Below are 19,816 nucleotides of genomic sequence, written 5' to 3' on the forward strand. Positions count from 1 at the left end.
GAATACACAAAAGCCCATTCAAATTATAGCTCTCGTCTTTATTCTCTCCAGCAATGACTACTGTGCCATCAGTGAATATAATGATTTATCTTGCAGCTGCAGTCCTTCACTCATGACCTGTAATTTTTATTTCTGGATTTGTGTGTTACAGGATCAGCGAGAAGCTCATTTCTACTGTAAACCAGCTTATGGTGTGCTGTGTTCAGGTTGGCTGACTGACCTTCACTCATCAATGCACATACAGTATAGACACCCATATTTGCTCTGTCGCTCCCCGTATTTATGTGAAATCAGTTTAAGCTAAAACGTGTTTAATTCTCTCTGATTGGTGAGTATGTAGCGGTGATTATTTGCCAATTGCTTCCATTTCCACAAGGATAAAGAAACCTTTACTTCATTACTAATCCATTTAGCTATTAATATTGACCTCCCAGTAGAAAAAAAAAATAGAAATCAATAAAACAACAGCAACAAAAAAAAAGACAGAAAGAAAGAAAGAAACCCTGATGTTTTCTATGGTTATAAGGTTTCTGTACCACACTATACAGCACTTTGATTTGCGGATCACTGGGTTAGTAGATGTTTCAGTGGTATGAACTGAGCACAGCAATAGTTACTTGACAACAGTACTTGCTGCAGTTCATCTCAATAACATGAACACGTATCTCATAGAAGAGAAGGATATCTCTATCACACTTACCTTACAGTAGAGCTCCTTAACAATACAAAGCTCACAGTCAAGTTCCATAAGTCCACTTCATGGTCTATTCTGTATTGGTGAGAGAACTTCACAGTTGCAAAGTGAAACTGTAAACACTGTGAAAATGCCAACTTATATTCTTTGGCATGGAGTAAATTAGTGCTGATGAAGTTGTACTTACAAAGGGAAAACCTCTTGTTAACCCTTTCAGAACATATACAATGGACGATGTGTCTAAATGTTCAGGTGATTGTGATTAAAGTACATTTTAGAAAGCCTTCCTTTTACTAATTTTAGGAAAGTTATGACAGCAGTTTATGTGTCTCAGGAGAGTCACATGGTCTTCACCCCGATCAAAATTAAAAGAGAGAATGAATACATTTGGACCAAATGCAGAGCAATCAAATCACTCCAAGTAATAGAAATCTCTACAAATTCTGCTACAGAGAGAAAAGTCCGGAGTGGATCTGACAGAAAAGCCTGAACCAAAAGAAAGTGTATGTCCTTAAAGTGTAGAAATAACTAAGTTAATATGGCAGGATAAAATTAGCTTGGGAGGAGATGTTCTAGCTCAGTGTAGTCACAGCTTTAGGAAAGAGCCAAACAAGTGAATGGCAAAGACAGTTTTCCTGGTGACTGCCTGGATAATCACTATCATGGTTCTGTTTTGGATGACAAACACTCACACATACAGTGTAATCACATGTATGTATACTGTAGTTAGACTGACATGGCTTTCACTATTTTCTGCTTGAGAGAATTATATCAAAGTCAGACTAGACAACATCCACAGCAGCATTTGCTAAGCTTTGGGATCTGTTCATGTGCACATCACTAAGATAAACCACAGAAGTGACAGAGAACACCACTCACACCTCACTGCGTCACAACATGTGCCTTTGACAAGGTTTTAGGAAAGTGACACAAACACCAATCCCAATAATCCTCCACACTGAAATAGGACTGTGTTTCTTGATCATTAATGACTCGTGCTGTGCTTCTCCTCCCATATCAGTGTGGAGTTCACAGCAAAAATCCTGCGCTTGACAAGGGTTTATCACACAGTGTGCAACTTAAAACTGTCCTGAGCTTGTCTTGACCACAAGCAGTGTTTCAACTTTCATCGCTCTTCAGCTGAGGGAACCCACGGCTTGGAAAAGCTTTAACTCACTTTCTGGTTGCAGAATTTAGAGCAGGTCCAGAGTAGTTTTAATTCATGAGCTGTTTCTTTTGGGTGTAACAACATGGAACCTCAGTATTTGATTGATGTTTATAGATTTTTTGCGATGCCAGCATGTGAATATGCAGAAGATGCAGTGTCAGAAACCAGAGCAGGAAGCACACTGTGAGAGATCTCTGGTGCGATGAAGCTGCAGAGAGAGTTCAGGGAAACCTTGGTGTGGCAAATAACCTCAAATGCTGCTGTGGGTAATACATTCCCCCTTAAGTCACTGGGCTGTTTTGGGAAATGGCACCATTAAAGTCATCACTGTCTGCGATGTGGAAAGAACGCAGGGATGTGCGAGCAGTGAAAAGACTGGCTGACCTTGATGGAGCTTATTAGCATAAAGCAGCCCTTTGGGCCCCACATACTGGGTGGTTGTGTGTGTGTGTGTGTGTGTAGATTTAGTCAGCTCTACAAGCTGTTTCCCATAACCTTGTATTATACAAAACCTAAAGAATAAAAAGAGGATTATGTTGCTGTCATGTTCACTGCCGACAGTATATGTTAGTAGTAGTAGCTATAGCTCTGAAATGGAGAGTAACAGATCATGTATATTAGGATCAGTGTAATCTATTGACAAAACAACAGTTAAAACAAATGAGTGTAAATGTAAATTAAATTTTTTTATTCTTTTATTATAAATTACATAGAAATGATTCAAGTAATGAATCTTGAAACATACTTTTAAAAAGTCTGTTGTGCATATACTGATAATTGAAGGAAAAGTAATTGTTGATTTTGGTATTTAAAGCTGCATTAACTGATTTATTTCTGGTCACCTCTAAACAGCAGAAACAGTGGAAATATTTAAGTCCTGTATTCACTCGTTTTAGGTTTAATTTCAGTCTGTTCAAGGCTCCACTGTGTTCACCAGCTTGTTTTTCAGTTTGTTTGCCTGCTCTTTGGTGTTTTGCAGAAAAAAAGCTGCATGTTGCAGCTGGAAAACAAAGCTAATGGAAGTGGAGGTGCGGGCCAGAAAACCAAAACAATGACCTGAAAGATGCTAAAATGTCTGTGGGGCTGAGGGGAACTGCAAAATCTGGTGATAATTCTTTGTGGGTTTGTCTCTATGAGCGACTAAAAATATCGACTAGTGCATCTTTAAGTAGACCATCCATGTCCAAAAAAGGATATGTGGGGTCTGTTGCCAGTGAATGTAACTTATGTTCTCTTTATGATCCTATTAAAGGTCATTCTACAAGCTACAGATTCCTCCACTTTGCTCAGTAATTGTCCCTGCAGACAATTTTTCATTCCCTATCATAATAAATGGAAGCCCACTGAACAGGTCAAACTTGTTTCTCTATTCATTTGCCAAACTAAGGCCTGAGGGCATGTTCAGAACTTATTGGTTTACAGCAGTAATTCTGAACCCTGGAGCAGTTTCTTCCTCAATTGGCCTAATTTGAGCATCAGGGACGGCTACAGTCCAAACCAATGGACCAGAGACCTTATGTTGAGAGACTAGGTCCTCTTTAGGTTTCCATAACAACCTGGAGCATTTTCAGGAGAGAAAATGTGATCAGACTAGCTACAGAAAGTACAGCCATCAAAATATAAATTCAAAATTAAACCAAAATTAAACACCAAAGCAAATTTGAAAAGAATTTGAAGAAACACTCACATGGTCCTTTTAGAGGAAACAGGTCATTGTGCGTGGATGCTACAGTTAGTCCTGGAAAAATGGTCTGCTATTTATCACACTGCTTAAATCTCAAACATACCAGTATGTGCACACACACACGTACACACACACACACACACACACACACACACACACACATGCACACAAACCACCTCTGTGCTGCCTATACACTTCTATCTTAGAGGCAGAGCAACGATGGGCCTAATTGTGTCTTGGAGCTACTGTGCTGCTCATCTCTGGAGATCTCATTATAAGATCCACAAGCTGTTCAGGCACGTACCCGCTCTCTTCACTCTCTCATCCCATCAGCTTGTACAGCATAACTGTCTGAAATCTCCATCGCCCCTTTGCAGTATTGACAGAATAAAGCAATTATTGTTGATTAGGAAATTGCACCGTGCACCTAAAGAGAGACGCATAGACACAAAGAGATAAACTGCTCAAGGCATTTGATCTTGCCGTTAGCTGTCAATAGCGGGCGTCTAGTTAGTATCTCTGATCCAAGCCATGAGAGCGCAGCAGGTTTCAGAGTCTTCAGAAAGTTTTGTCCATTAGACAGCAGACATGGCCTTTGGAGTGACCACACCATCACTTTTTTCATGATCTTGCTCAGGTGCCTTCACACCTCTCTCTAGTTTCTTTTCCACAGGTTTGGCATTTTCAATGGTGTTGTCATTGTTGTCATCATTTGTGGATATGTATGCACAACATTTCATGACATTATAGTTTTGCAGGTTAAAAAAAAAAGGATTGCTACAGCTGGAAACTACTGCTGTGAACTGAACCTGCTCAAGTCCTGATTCTACAAGAAAATGCACTTTTGGGAAATACACGTGTTTGCTCTCTTTCCGTGAGTGAGATGAAAAGGTAACACTCTTAAATACGGACCTGGAGCTGGGAGGCAAGTGCACAGTTTAGCATAAAAACTGAAAGCAGGGGAGAAACAGCTAGCTTGGCTCTCTCCATGGTTCAAAAACACATTTACGCGCACCTCTAAAGCTATCACATATCACGTATCTTGGTTGTTTAACTCATATCCAAACACTAATGTAAAAAAAGACAAGTTGTGAGTTTAGGGTTAAAATTTTTTTTATAGCACAGATGTCAGCAGAGGCATCGGTGGAGATGAGGAAACAGATTCAGCATCTTTCTCGAGAGTGCTTCTGCAGTGACAGTTGGATCAAACCTGAGACCACTGTTTCACAGGACACTGGCGCCAAACAATTCCCGCTTTTAAGTTGGTATCCTGCCCAGGCGAAGCCACTGTGGAGGGAGCTTTTATACTTCGCTACTTTATATAGTTTATTTGAGTGTTCTTTTATATTCCCATTTTGTGTCTTTGTAAATGGCACACTGAAACGTGTTTCCTGTTATGTGAGCTCAGAATGAGAACGAACATTGGCCGTCTCAGATGGGGACTATTAAAGAGGTGAAATATTGTATAGAGGAAATGATCATTTTATCTGAAGAAGGGCTCATAAACTGTGTGACATTAATCTGTGCAGGAAAGACCCACTCACAGTTCCCATAAAGCCTGGCTGTTATCCAGACCACAGGAATGTGTGAGGTTTTTTTTTTTTTTTTTACAATCCCTATTGATGGGTCCTTTTGATCCTATTGTGTAAAAAAAACTGGAGGAGGTGTTCCTTCCTTTTTATGAAGAACTGTAAGAACACCTATGCATTCAGTTCTCTATATGATGAATCTACGAGATGATTATGTGTGTGTTTGCCTCTCAAAGTTTGCTCATTAAAACTTTTGCACTTTTTCACTTATTGAGCTGGCTATCTGTCCAGATCTCTGTGCTTTCCAAACACGGCAGTAATTGCTGTCAGTTTCTCTGCAGATAAATAAACCTCCGATTGCTCTCCTGTCTCCCTCATAGCTATGAATATGTGTGCAAACAGTATCTATTTGTGGCAGTCCAGGGAATTAGCATCGGTTTGGTCTCAGTATGGAAATGCTGCCTTTTGCAACATTTCTATCAGATGCTGTTGAAAGCAAACCTACCAACCCCTGCACCCCCTGCAAACCCCTACACGCCCCCCCCCCCCCCCCCCCCCCCCCCCCACACACCTTGCCTGCACACAGCTGTCTGAATAATGAAGTCACCTCTCCCTCTTGGCTGTGGTCCAGGCGTAAAAAGAGTATTGTCAGCATCACAATGAGAAAGAACGAGGGTCCCTGCTCGGGAGACGGATGTTGTGTCCTCGTCCATGCAACACCCGGGGTGCCACTCCTCGCCTCCTGTCCCCCCTGTGACACACACCTTACCCGCACCCTCCCCCAGCCCATCACTCACTGTCACTCTGTCATCCACTCTGAGGGAAAATGAAACCTTTAATGCAGGCTAACCTTCCCGTTCACCTCCTGCGACGAGCTCAGCCTCTATTGTCTGATGAGACATGCAGCGCACACATGCACATGCTCACATTCTGTGCACATGCAAGTGTAACACTATACATGTGACAACACTTCTGTTGGTTCTACACACCAACTTTGCTTCCTAACGTTAAGTCAAAGCCCCACTTTCAAATGAGAATGCAAACAACATGTCTTTGGTTAATACACTGTCACGCACATTTTGCTTCTTCACACAGAACGAAGGCTTGGAAGAGATTTTTTGATTCGTAAGAAACAGATTTTGGGTGAAGCACCACTACTGTAATTCTAAGAGCAATTTTAATCCTAAATCCATATAACCATAGTTTTTCTTTTTGTCTGAGGGTATTCATTGCTTTAACCGTGCACATGCATGCATAGAAACCATTTAATAGAAACAGAGTTAAGCCACATTCAGCACTTCGTCTTAGTCTCTGCTCTCTGCACCACAGCTCCTCGGAGCCAGCTGTAAATCGACTCGGCAGGCGAGCCTCTGTGGCACAGAGCTGTAACCCACTGAATCCATTCATTCTATCTGGTGGGGTAACAATATTCTGGAGGTGTTAAGTCCAGGAAAAATCCACATTGCTAGAATAATAATTTCCCAGTTCAGGCTATTTCCTGACACGGGGGCCATGAGACATTGCACTGGCACTGTGTTTGTAAACCTTGTTGGAGACCAGAATAAGATATTCCCTTGGGAGGGCTGGAGCGGTCTTCTTTTAGAGGACACACAGATGATGCATTGCTTATATGAAATGATTAGAGGCAAAGAAGCATGACGCGGTGGCAAGTGCAGGCAATCTCTCAGGATAAACCAGCTGGAAACCAAATTAAAATGGGCCTTTGGTACATGCAGGTTGGATAGCATGGCTAACCCCAGTAAAAAGGACTTTTCACTTTCCCTTGCATCCTAAAATGCACAGTATATCTGGGTTTGAGGATAGTGGAAAAATAGATTGGACACACCGGGAAACCTCTTGTGAACACAACAAATGGGTTCAGTGCTTTCAGGAGAGGCAGCCCTTTTTAGCTTACACCCTGTTACAGCGTGATGTCTGTGTTAATAGGAAGAGAAGTCCGATTTTCACGTTTTGTTCTCACTACAAATAAGAAAATCAGTCAAAAGTCATCATTATTATTATTATTATTACTGCTTTAGCTCGCTGGAAAAGGGAACTTTATTTCCAGGAGCCAGTGCCCCACTTTTGCCCCACCTGACATTTTGGCTTGTCACAGCAGGAAAAGCACAAGTGTAATTGACAGCATTAAAGACGACTGCATTCCATTTACAGGAGGAAAGCTGGTTCCAGGATCCTGGTGTCGGGCACAGAGCTCTAACCCCCAATTTTCTGGTTCATTGTCATGGCTCAGTGGGACACGATGTAACTGTATAGCAAGCCGTTTTAACATTTAATCAGTAGCAGTAATAGCCACTGTAGATATAAATTACATCATGTAAATTAAAGATACTTGTAAATTGACTGGTTGAAATGTAATTTCTACATGTGAAAATATAAATAATGACATGTTAAAATAGTTTCACAGATATCCTAAATTAACAGACATGCCGACATGTTATTTCCAACAGTGAAAACCAAACTGCTTTCAGTCAGCCCCACTTATTAAATGTTAACACAGCTTGAGACAGTAAGTGAGCGATCATTAACATGTTGTTGCTATGCTTCTCAAGCTTTCCATTCTCGCAAGACACATACGCAGTTTACAGTGATAAGGGTGGAGGATTTAACACTTGAAATTCTTGGTAATTTTTGAAACAATGGGTCCCTGATTTCAGACAATGTTAGAAAATTACAGGCTGTCAGTTTTGCCAGCTGAACTGACAGCTGTCACTGGCAGATTTTAGCTCGCTAATTAAGCATTAACATTAGCTCCATGAATTGTTTGCAAACTCCCTCTCGGGCTGACTTTTGAATGTTTACATCCAACTAATTTTAAAATGAGAATCCTGTAAAAAGGGACCTGAATATGTACTTGAGGGTAACATACGTAATATTGTGCAAACACTGAGGCTAAGACTGTGTGTCAGTCAGCATCCTCACCAGCTGAGGATCATTGTAGACGACACTGAAACAAAGAAACAGCATTGTTCCGGTACTGCTGTGTGAGGTTAGTTAGTGTCTATCAGTATGAGGAAAATGTATCATTAGATTTTTGTTGTTGTTTTTGTTTTTTGCTGTAACATAACCCTATTGGGCTGTTTAGCTGACATACATAGCTAAAAAAGATTGTGTCTCTTGAACATGTTCAAGTTAAAAGCATGTCAAAACACACTTTTTTTTCCAAATCTGTTCCATTTTTGGCTGGACATGAGAAAAACTAAGCAAGTGAGAAAAGTTTCTTTCTGAATTTAATAATTGGAGAGCTTTCAGTGCTTTCTGAAGCCACGACATCCAGTGGGTGTTTACAATTACAGTGCACAGGGCCAGAAACCTGACGGAGGATTGAGGTGGTTGTAGGTGAAGACACAACAAAAGACAGGCAATTGTACCGGTGTTGTTAGCAAGTGGCTTTGCAATAGTGCAAAAGAAAAGAAATAGTTTTTATGTAACACGCAGCCAAGTACATACAGGGAGAAACATCCGACACTGAACTCTTTGACATCTGAAGTGATATGAACTCTTGGAAAAAGAAAGGAGTGGCAAGTCATCATAAAAATGATTTTATTAACCTAATTGTTATCAGAGGACGGATATCAATTTGTCACTTTTTACAATATATTACTATCAGTAGACGGTTTTATACATTGTTTTATATATTAATAACTTTCAAATAATTTTGTACATGCTTGTGGGATTGACATTCCCTGGTCAAATGGAGCAGAAAAATGAGAAAAAAAGGCACATGATTGCTCCTGTCCACAGTGAGCAATACAGTCCAAAGAAACAAAGAACTGTAGTGGTTTGTGTGAGTGCAGGTGTAGTGCCTCCCGATCATGATGGGCAGCCCCCTTTGAAGCCTATTACATGACTTGCCAAGGCAGCACAATATGTCCAAAGCAATTTTCCAAATCACAGCCCAAAATAATCACTTTGATGTGGCAATTGATGGCAATTATATCTTTTGATTTGCTCAGATGCACTCAGAGAAAAAAAACAAAAAAAACCCAAACAAAACAACAAAAGACGCACACGCACGCTCTCTTTCTCGTCTATAGTTCTACAGTAAAAACAAAAGAATTAGTGGGATTTTGAACCACCTTCAGGGGCGGCACTCGGGTGTCTTGTCACTCTGTTCTATACATGGAGCTGAATGTGGCCATTTCAACAGCGCAGCTCGCCGTAAGGTCTCTGTGAACACACAGCTCAGTGGAACGCATGAATTGATCATATTCTTCTTTAACACTCAGTGTTGGAAGCACTGTGGCCTGAGGGAACCTCAGTGTGCAGTGCAGTCTGTAGTGTGAAATGCCACACACTCGCACACACCAGTCCCTGCTCCTCTCTGAACTGTCCACAGTTTGAGATCCAAATTCGACTGGAAACCGTGCCCAAACTGTCTCAGAGGTTGTTCTTCTGGCCTCAGTGCCTGGGATGCTTAATCCAGTTTCGTATCATCCACTTCTGACCAGAGCATCTCTGGACCACCAGGCGAAGGCCAAAGTTGGCATCTTTGGACATTTCTACCTCCAAGCATCGCCCGGTGTCCCTGCTGATGATTGGACCATTCTGCAACAACAACACATGGAAATATGACCAAATTTGCACAATCACCTTGAGCTGAAACAGATGGTCAGCACTTAGAGTCATTCACAGAGTCACTACCGTGTTCTAATGCCCGTTGTTAGGGCATCCATAACAGTTACTAGGCATTCAGCCACACATCACTGTCTTATTTTAGCTTTCATTTAATTTGCTGTGTTTGTTACCGTGTTGAAGATCATTGTGAAAAGGGGCAGAGCATGTGTTTTCTTTTTTACCTGTGTAAAGTCCCAGAGCCTCTGGGAAATCCTTGAAACTGCATCACATTTTTTCAGACTTGGAGTGCGTCCTCTGCCGTCATCAACGAGGCATTTTGTGTCAGGCAGGAAGGTGGTCGACCCCAGGGGTCCTAGCTGGAGAAGCCCCTCTGTAGAGTAGCGGGCAAGCTGCAACACAAAAATAAATAATGTGTTACACTGCTGGACTCAAGTACCGTAGCAGCAATCATTAAAAAAAACAAAAAAAGCAAAAACAAAACAAATACTTGACTTTTTAGAGAGCACCTCAACATCTGTGGAAAGCACAAGCTGTGAATGTGCTTCAGTGTGACAACTGAATGTGTTGTGCAGTGATGCTGTTTAGCTGTTCTGCCCTAAAACACAAAAAGCAGCAACTAGAGAGGCAGAGAGCAAGAAAAGTTTTCAGGTCGGAGGGCAAACTGTATAACAGACAGAAAGGCTGTATGATGGATCTTTTCATTCTATATCTTTTTAAGTTCTTTATTTTACACACAGAAAAGTAATGCATGTAAGATCAATAGGATAAGATGCAGAGAATGCAGATACTGCACTCTGCCTTTAGATAATGTTCACAGAACACAAGTGGAAAATGCTGTATCTACCTATATCAACAAAATGAGTTATTTCAGTTTTATTGACCATTTAAATTAGTTTGCTCCTGAAAATGAACTTTATTTTCATTATTTACAGCCCATTTCTTCATGTTTAATCCATCACTGTTTTACTAGGTACCTACCACTACTGCTTATACTGAAATCAATGCGAAAAATAATTAAGAATATAAAACATATAAATGTGCGATTTAAAGAAAAAGATTCCACAAGAGTCAGAAGCTAAGATGGCTGCCACTGAGCTGCTAAGATTAACTAGCTAAGCTTGTTACCCTTGGCAGGTTTAGCTGAGTGTTTTTCCCAATTGTGATTGGATTAAGCTACTGCCTCATTTAATTATCCACAGGATGTCAGTCCATCAAAACAAATATTTTTTTTTTTTTAATTTACAAGTAAGGAAAATAAAACCCAAAACAATAAGTTGATTTAGTTTTTACCCAAGTCAAGCTGTACCTATGTCATCTTCTTTCACTTCACAGCTCTTTAGCTTTCCAGTTTGCTGTCTCTCTGATTGGAGCCTTCTAGAGCCCACAGGTTACTAAACAAGGGTGCAGTAACAGTTTTACAGAAACTATACATTACTATGGCATAATAATCTATTTTTTCATGGTGAAACAGAAACAGATTTAGCAAAACTTTCTAAATTTAAAAATACAAGTGCTTCCTTATTTCATGTTGCTCTATAGAATATTTCAGTGTAGAGCACAGAAACCACAGTGCACAGCTTATTAATGCCACAACGTTTCCCCAAACCAAAACCTGATCCCTCACTGTTTAATCCGGCACATGAAAGGCTCTGTGACGATACGTATCTATTACGTAAGGATACAGTAGAGATAGCATTGATTATTTATGGGAGTGATCCTCTTTGGAAAATGAGATACCAAAGATAGGGAGGTCTTCAATATGACAGCATCCCTGCTTTGAGGGTGGAGCACACATACATGACATGACTGCCCTGAATCTCACATGCGCATGCGCACACGCACACGCACACGCACACACACATACACACACACACACACTGTCCTCTATTAAAGCACAGGGTAAGCAGCTATGTTGTGTTATTCACAGTCCTGGAGGAATCAATAAAACAGAATGCCTCTGTTATGAACAATGTGTCTTCCAATGCTTTATTGATGTAAAACTATGCTGTAATTATATAATCGTTTTCTGTCCCAATCTGACTGTTTGTCGATGTTTAGGAACAATTTTTCTGAGGGTTTGACTAAGAAAATGACATGGAATATGAGGAAATTGTCAACCCCACTGCAAGAGCAGGCCCTTGTGATTATCATCTCTACAAACTTGTAAATAAATCTCTTCAAATGTAATAGTATGAAAACCGATTATTGTGGTATACTAACAGTCCTTGATCGAGTACCTTTGTAAATCAATTTCAGCATGTAAAAATTCTCCCAAACTGATATAATTTTGTCTGAGTGGGGGGATTTTGGAATATGGATGGAGAAACTAAAACTGCAGTAAGTGGCCTGTGTGGGTGTTGCTCCTTGTGAGAGGAGAGAATATGGTGTGTGTGTGTGTGTGTGTGGGTGGGGGATGGGGGGGGGGGGGGGGGGGGGGGGGTTGTAATCCAATGTTCTACCCTAAAGAGCCACTCGGAACAAACAGGAAAACAATGAAGTGCCACTTTGTGAGCTGGTTGGGCTGCTCATGAGGATGCTGGTAAGGATAATTCTTTGCACTGAAGAATAGCAGATATTTAGATAAACATATTTCAAAACTCTCAGACTAATGGGAGACGTATAACCCTGTGAACTTGTGCCATTCTTCTCAAGGTGGCAACCTAAAGGTCATCATAGTTTGATTCAGAAACCTTCACAGAATTTTGTATTGCTGTCTTGGGTCTTTTGGGGTTACATCTCTCTAAGCAGATTTATCCATGGTGTAAACTATGACTGGGCACAAGGAAAACCCCACATAATCCCTCCTAATACCTGTTTACAGTTCAGTCTGGCAGGCTTTTATACGCTAATACATTTAAAATGGGACCATAACAAATAATTAAGGCAAGGAAATGATTCTGCCAAGCCAATTAACCTGTGCCTCATGAAGCAACATTAGACGCTCCATTGCCTTCCTGCCATCACAAAAGTTTTGCAGCCACTTTGGAGGTCAAGCTAATCACAAGTTTTTTAATTAGCTCATTAATGGTGCAATGCTGTGACAATGTAAATATAAGAAGTGTTTGTACATTGTATTGGGTTGTAATCTCCACATTTCTACCTCTCCAGTACCTTGCTCCACCAGGAAGCTAAGAGTGCCACAGATTATAGCAAATGACTTAAGAAGGGCTTGGCTTGGAGCCTCAACTCTGGAGCTAGCTCATGTGACCACAGTATGGTGTTGATTCACAATCTTATATAGGGGAGACTTAGGAGGCCCCTTAGCATGAGTGGTGCAGAGGGTTTACATCACCATGCATACCCAAGAGCACCATACATAGCTGGGATTCCTTGTGAGAGAGAACTCAAGAAAGAGAATACTGTAGCGTCTGAGCGTCAGGGCTTATTTACGTGGTGGCGCACAACTTGAATACTTGAGCAGCAATAATAGTGCTTAAAAGCTGAATGAACAATTTTTATTATTACTTAGGAGGAATATCACTCCACCATTTTATACTGATCTATCTATGAATGGCCATTCTCACTTGATCTGTTTTCCGCTGCTGCTTTCAGCTCTATGAAAACTTTCTCCAACAGTTCATTGAAGCTCTGCAGCCGTCTGAAGGCAGCAGGATACATATGTTGGCAAACCTGCAGCCTCTGATTAAAGCTGAGAGCCATGACACACAGGCCTCTGAATTTACCTTAAACCACATGCAAATAACATTGATCTGCCATGAAATAACCAAACACACCTCTACACACATCAGAGTGGACAGTTAAACTCGGTATTATGCCTGTTTATGTAATAATTTCAAACTTGTTTTCTTCTTCAAACTAAACTAATATTCCTTTATATAATTTGTTTCTATTGTTGCTGTATTAAAACAACCAACAACAGTATATTTTCCTAAGGAAGGCTACTTATTTTATACTTCACTGTGATTGGTCCAGTTGTTTGAGAGATCTGAGTCCAGTGATGTGATTGGCTGCCAGTGTATTTAATCACTCCACTCTCTGATCTCTATTCACCTTCACACAGCCCTTTTGCACTTTGTGCTGCTGCACATACATGAACCAATGAAAAGATGCATCATTGACTTTAACAGACTACTGATTAGTGTGCGTCTGTGTGTGTGAGTAAAGCAGTGATGCAGGCTTTGTAGCTCCTCCACCATGCCTTAACTGCATTATACTGTTACAAAGGTGAGACATTGTCCATGATCTAGATTTCCACTGGGAGAACCAGCAGAAAGAGACTCATTCCTCAGAAGCACAATAAAGATTTATTCTGGCCAATTACATTTTTTTCATAAGTAAAAGGAGCAATGGTTAAAAGGAATGCAAAATCACAGTGTGCCATGAAATTGAATTCGGCCCACTCACAGTAATGCTAGTCATCACTGTAATCTAATGACACAAAGACACAAAATTCATCTCCATTTGTTTATTTCCCCAGGGGATCAGGATTAAAGGAGTCAGTGGAGCTTTACATTACTGGACCCCACTAAGCTTTCACTGGGGGAGTCCGGTGAGCCATTGGCATCCTTATAATACTCCCTCATGTGACAGATAATGAAGATGTCACTCATCAGCAAGAGGCAGTTAGGAAAGGTAGCTGAAGTAAGAAAAAAAAATATGGTGCATAAATAGCATTTGCATGATTTGTCTTCAGGACTGGCTTCTGTTTCACTGCACAAAAGGAAAATAAGCACAAAAATAGGACAACAGACTCCCACCCATAGTGTCATTTGTCCTGGAATCTATTCAAGTAAAGGTTACGCTGAGTGCACGTTCTTTTTTTTCTTTTTTTCCAGCAGCATCCGGCTGCATTTTCATATAATTACATGCACTCTCATCTGGGAGTGCCCCAGTTTTCCAGTGTTTCCTACTGAGCAGCTCAAAAGAGCCATTGGAAATCACCTGGCTCATCTGTGTCAGATGCTGTGGTACAACAGCATCTGAGTGTTGTTAAGCCAGGGAAAACATTTGAATTTGAATGAATTTGAAACTAAACATGAATCATGATGAAGGTATGGTTTATTGTAATACCAAAACTGGTATATATTGGTGTTCAATAAGATCTATTCAACAAAATATGCTGTGTTTTTGAGTTTTACATTCTTTGTATTTTATTTATATATTTGTATATGTCCACTAGGTCCACTCATTTATATGAATTCTGTAAAAAAGTCTTTGTTTTGCAGTCTTCAGATATGTCTGAAATTATATGAGGTGTTAGCTTGAGCTTATTTATGCAGGTGAAAAGAAAAGAAAAAAGAAAATGAATTGAAAAATACATATAAATATATATAACAAGTTAAAATGGACCTCTGCTTGAGAGATTCAGATTATATGACTGTACAGATGAACTGAATCTGTGAATTAGTTGTGAAATCATCTGGAAGAGTTCCCTCATTTAATTTCATCTTGTATATAAAAGTACATAATTGCAAAACATAAATATCATAATTTGTAATAAGTTGTGGCAAGTGAGGGCACATTGAACAATAATGGGTGTCAACAAAAAATTAATTACTTTCCCAATTATACCATTACCATATTTAGTTATGGTTTTGAACTGACAGAATCACTGTAAGTTCCCATGATTCTGCAGAATTTAGTGGCTAAGGCTGATTTGAGGCGCCATTAAATAATTACTGAAATAATGTGGTTAGATTTCTTAGTATTTTGTGACTATTGCTCAATCCATCTGCAATATAACCAGCGCACATTAACAGCTGTCAAACTTAATAGGTGGCATCGCAATAATTTTAACCAAATCAAGCTGTGTGTCTTTGGGGAATAAAAAGGAATAAAACACTCAAACCTGCTTATATGATCCACTGAGCATATCACTGTCTATTTACAGACATTATATAATACATGGTTTATTTCATTTTACTTTAAATGTTAGGGCTGTAACTGAGCATGTTGATTGTACTGAGGTATTATCGCTGCACATTTACATCTCATTTCATATTCTCTATCCCTAATACTATGAATCTGTTTCCAATCTTTATTGACCACAGGAAGTTCAACTGCTAATCAAATAAGACAGTAATGTTTTTTTTTTTAAAAACCTTGACCCCAAAATCATCTGTAAGTGCACCTCATGTTCTACACTATTGTATGTTCAGGGTCTCTGAATTAAATTACATTGAGATCTACTACTAATCTACTAGAGGTCTTAAACTCAGGCTACACCCACACAGGTTTAGAGGACACAGGTGTAGACGAAGTGTGTTTAATTCTTATCTGCTGAAGCCTCCTGTTTTGTGTTTGCTTTAGCGTTTCTGTTTGTTTTAGGCACAAAGTTGTTAGCTGAGGATCACTCCTTAGTTGTTAGTTGGTGGACTGAGCAGTTTGCTGGGACTAGTCCACTGGTCAATTGGGTTATTGTACTGTGTCTTGGGTGTGTCTCAGCTTCAGCCGAGACCTGTGTGGGAGTCTACAGCTCTGTTAAAATGCAAACAAGTGTTTACATTTGCCAGGACGGCAATATAAGGAAACCAAATATAAGAAATAACACTTGCAATGTTGTTTTGGAAGAATTAGATCTACAATAACTGACTGACAGCCTAACTAATTTTATCATTAACTGATTGGCATGAACACAGCCGTGAACATGAAGACACAAACAGTCCATAAGTGTCTGACCTGGGAGGACATGCCATGGCAGGGGTAGAGGATAGCTTTGTCGTCGTCCTCAGAGCCCTGGTCCAGGCAGTAGCCACTGGCCTTGCTGTTCCTCACCTGAAAGACATCACAGAGATGCTGTTACTTAAAACTGAAGAAGAGATGAGACACTCACTTCCCCTCATCATTGTCAGTGATGTTGGTTCAATAAAAGAGTGCCTAGCCCACAAATTGATCAATTATGATCATGACTTTTAAAAGAAAAAACTGTCCTGGAGAAAACTCTGAAAATCTGTGCAACTAAAGTTTTCCTTCATGAAAGTTGAAACATCCTGTGCTTTAGTTCACAATATGGGCTAATGTTTTCTCACTCTGAAATACTCAGAAATATAAATATAATTATGGATTTTCAAAAGCTGTTATCAATCAAACCTTTGTGCATATTAACGTTATGTTGGAGCAGTTTTCTTTCAGTACTCAAAAAGTCCTGCTTTGTTACTGGCTGTTGTGGTTACACTTGCCACAGAATTGAAAATGAGAGCAAATCCATTGCCAGTTGTTTATTTAGCATTTCCTCAGTCCCTTCAATCTGTCCTCCCATTTTATTCATGTGTGCATGTGCATACACTGCCTCCTGTCAACCAGAGCCAGTCTTATATCATCCCAGAGTGATGGTGGGGCCATGATAGGATATCATTATGCAGTGACCAGTCCCAATTCTGTCTCTCCCTCTCCTCCAGGCCTCCAGATGGTGGTGCGCATTGAGCATGAGCTTCGACTCTGTGTGATTTGAATGCGTACAGCTTCATTTCCAGGTTGTGACATATCTATCATGTGCTGTTGTCAGGGAAGGTTCCACTCGGCTGGTCTGGTCAGCATGGCCAAGCGTGGCGCTGATGTTCAGTGACAGATGATACTCACTTCTGCTGCGGCAGCTGTGTGGCAACACAAGGTAAGTGTTTCCCAGCTTGTCGACAGATCTGAAATAGTGCCACTTAAGTGGCTGCCGCTCCAAGGAATCCATTAGCTGGGTGCAAGAGCCAAAACAGGCGGCGAGGGAAACAAAGGGAGGTGTAAATTCACATAGCTTTGATGAATCTAGAGGTTAATTTTGATGTATTCTGACACTGTACTTGCAGAGCATATTGATTTTCCTCTGTTTTCCATTGTTGGAATTGATATGAGGAAAAATGGTGCATTTCAGCAAACCTGAAAACAGTGTCTGACTCTGGAGTGTGTTCAATTCTTCAACCTGTCATAATCCTGTTTTCTTCCCCCACTGTGCTGAGTGTGCAGCCAAGCCCAAAACAATCAAGTTGGAAAGGAAAACTAATAAGTGTTTAATTAAAACTCATTATGAGAAAATTGCATCTAATCCTGTGTAGTGATGCTGCATTGCAATAGCAACGAGATAGCTTTACCTTAGACTGGTTACTGTGAATTCATATTTATTTTCTTTAAAGATGTGGAGGGTATGAGCCTATCACTGTGTTTATGCCTCACTGTGTGTTTATCATCTATGGAATTGAATTAGCTCTTTCTCTCTGTGCATCCTCTCTAAACCACAGCTCTGTAATGGAATTACAGATTCTGATATAGCAAAATTAACATACAGAGTATTTCCAATAATCCTGTTAGCAAGTATCTTTCTCACCTCGCCGTATGTGATGGTGTTGTTGTAGATCCGCATCTCCGGGTAGACGTGTTCGAGGTACCAGCGGAAACTCCGACACTGCAGCCTCTTCCTTAGGGCCAAGCGCTCCGAGACATCCCCGAAATCAACCCCCGGGTTCTGTCAGCAAGTAGTACAAAACAAAGACAAAAGAAAAAAAACAAAAAGAACTCCTTAGCCAACGGGTGCTTTACATAAGAACCAAGAGAGAGCACTAGCTTCTGGAGAAATGGAAGACGAGTGTTTAGGTGCAGAGAGGACGCAACGAGCATTTAGTTAAGAGATGGATAGATGCTCCTGTCATGTGGGACCTTCATTGTTCTTTCATTAGACATGATCTGTGCTGAGCAAATTCTAATCAGCTGCTTAATTATGAGCCCTCACGGCCCTGCCTGCATTATGGAGGTGGCTTCCCAGATTGATTGGGGGAATGCCTAATAGCTGCACTGCCTGGCACAGAGGCCTGATCCTGATGCACACACACCCACACACACAAACTTGGACTTCTACCTTTATGAGGACACTTGTTGACATAGTGCATTCTCTAGCCCCTTATCCTCACCCTAACCATCAAAACCACAACAAATCACACAAGCCTAACCCCAACCCTTGCATGAACCCCAACCTAAACCTAATTCTAACCTGAATCATAAAACCAAATATTAACCCTCAAACAGCCCTTTGAAGGTGTGTCAGAAATTGATGACTGGCCAAAGTGCCCTCACACTGAAAAAAATGTTTTGTTGAATTTACTCAATTTTAATGTTGAAAGTGGTTGCACACAATACATTCACCTAAATCTAGACATATTTTTTAAGTTGGCTGTACTTAATATTTTTGTGTAATTTCAAATAAATTATGTAAGTAGTTTCAGCAGAAAAATTCTGAGTATTTGTTACTCTGATTTCCTTGGTAATTCTAACTAAGCCCATGTTTCATTTACTTAAATTCATTATGTAATTCATATATTGTGGTTAGCTAATTTGTTATTGTGTTTTAAATTAAATTGTTTCATTCTACATATGTAAAATATTTTGATTCAATTCACAACTTTATTTAAAACAATCAAAATGCATATGTAGATGTGGGGGTGGCCAAGAAACCCGGTATACAACAATGAGTTGTGGCAGTCTGGAGCAATTCCCAATTCTATTTTATTTGAAAATAAAATGGAGTCTTGTTCAAAAACTCCACAGTAAAAAATGCACATTGGGCCAACCAGAAACATAAAAGTAAGTAAAAAGGGGGGAAAAAATTCTCAAGAGCACTTCTCAGGAAGAATCAAAATAATTAAATTGTTTTATGCTACTGTCACAGGGAGACCCCGTGCACTAAAGTAAGGCACATGTGCTACACATGTGCTCTTTCTCAGGTAGATTTTATCAGAATGTTGATCCTGGTGTGAAGTGCTGGTGGTGATGTGTGTGGTATGAACATTTTATTTGACAAAATAAAATGGAGTCTTGTTCAAAAACTCCACAGTAAAAAATGCACATTGGACCAAACAGAAACATAAAAGTAAGCAAAAAGGGGGGAAAAAATTCTCAAGAGCACTTCTCAAGAAGAATCAAAAGAATACAGAACAAAAGATTTTGCTCTAAACTGCCTTTCTGGTTATACCCTTAAAGTTTGGGCCCATGGCAGGAGCTATAATCTGGAGCTGTGTTCAGGAGCTGTGCTTCTTTCCTTTAGGCTCCGGCCACCACAGCCTCCTCACTTTTATACTGGTGGACTGCACCAAGAAATATCAATTATCTCTTCCAGCACACTTACAATAATCCCAATACTAAATAACATATTATCAAATAGAAGTTCAGTTAAACTTACTTTAAAAAAACACATTTCTTTTTAAACA

The 19,816-nt window shown here is 40.1% G+C and overlaps 1 protein-coding gene across 1 annotated transcript in view; it reads right to left on the reverse strand.

The window, feature by feature from the left end:
- Positions 1-9,494: 9,494 nt before the first annotated feature.
- galnt9 (polypeptide N-acetylgalactosaminyltransferase 9) overlaps positions 9,495-19,816 on the reverse strand; it is an 81,195-nt gene continuing 70,873 nt past the window's right edge. The window contains exons 8-11 of the mRNA XM_041042496.1: positions 17,944-18,081; positions 16,311-16,406; positions 9,893-10,060; positions 9,495-9,641 (exon numbers count right to left, since the gene is read on the reverse strand). Coding sequence (XP_040898430.1) covers positions 9,495-9,641; positions 9,893-10,060; positions 16,311-16,406; positions 17,944-18,081 — 549 coding nt within the window. The remainder of the gene's footprint in view (positions 9,642-9,892; positions 10,061-16,310; positions 16,407-17,943; positions 18,082-19,816) is intronic.

Source organism: Toxotes jaculatrix, chromosome 7 (assembly GCF_017976425.1).
Source record: "Toxotes jaculatrix isolate fToxJac2 chromosome 7, fToxJac2.pri, whole genome shotgun sequence".
In the NCBI taxonomy this organism is placed as follows: Eukaryota; Metazoa; Chordata; class Actinopteri; family Toxotidae; genus Toxotes; species Toxotes jaculatrix.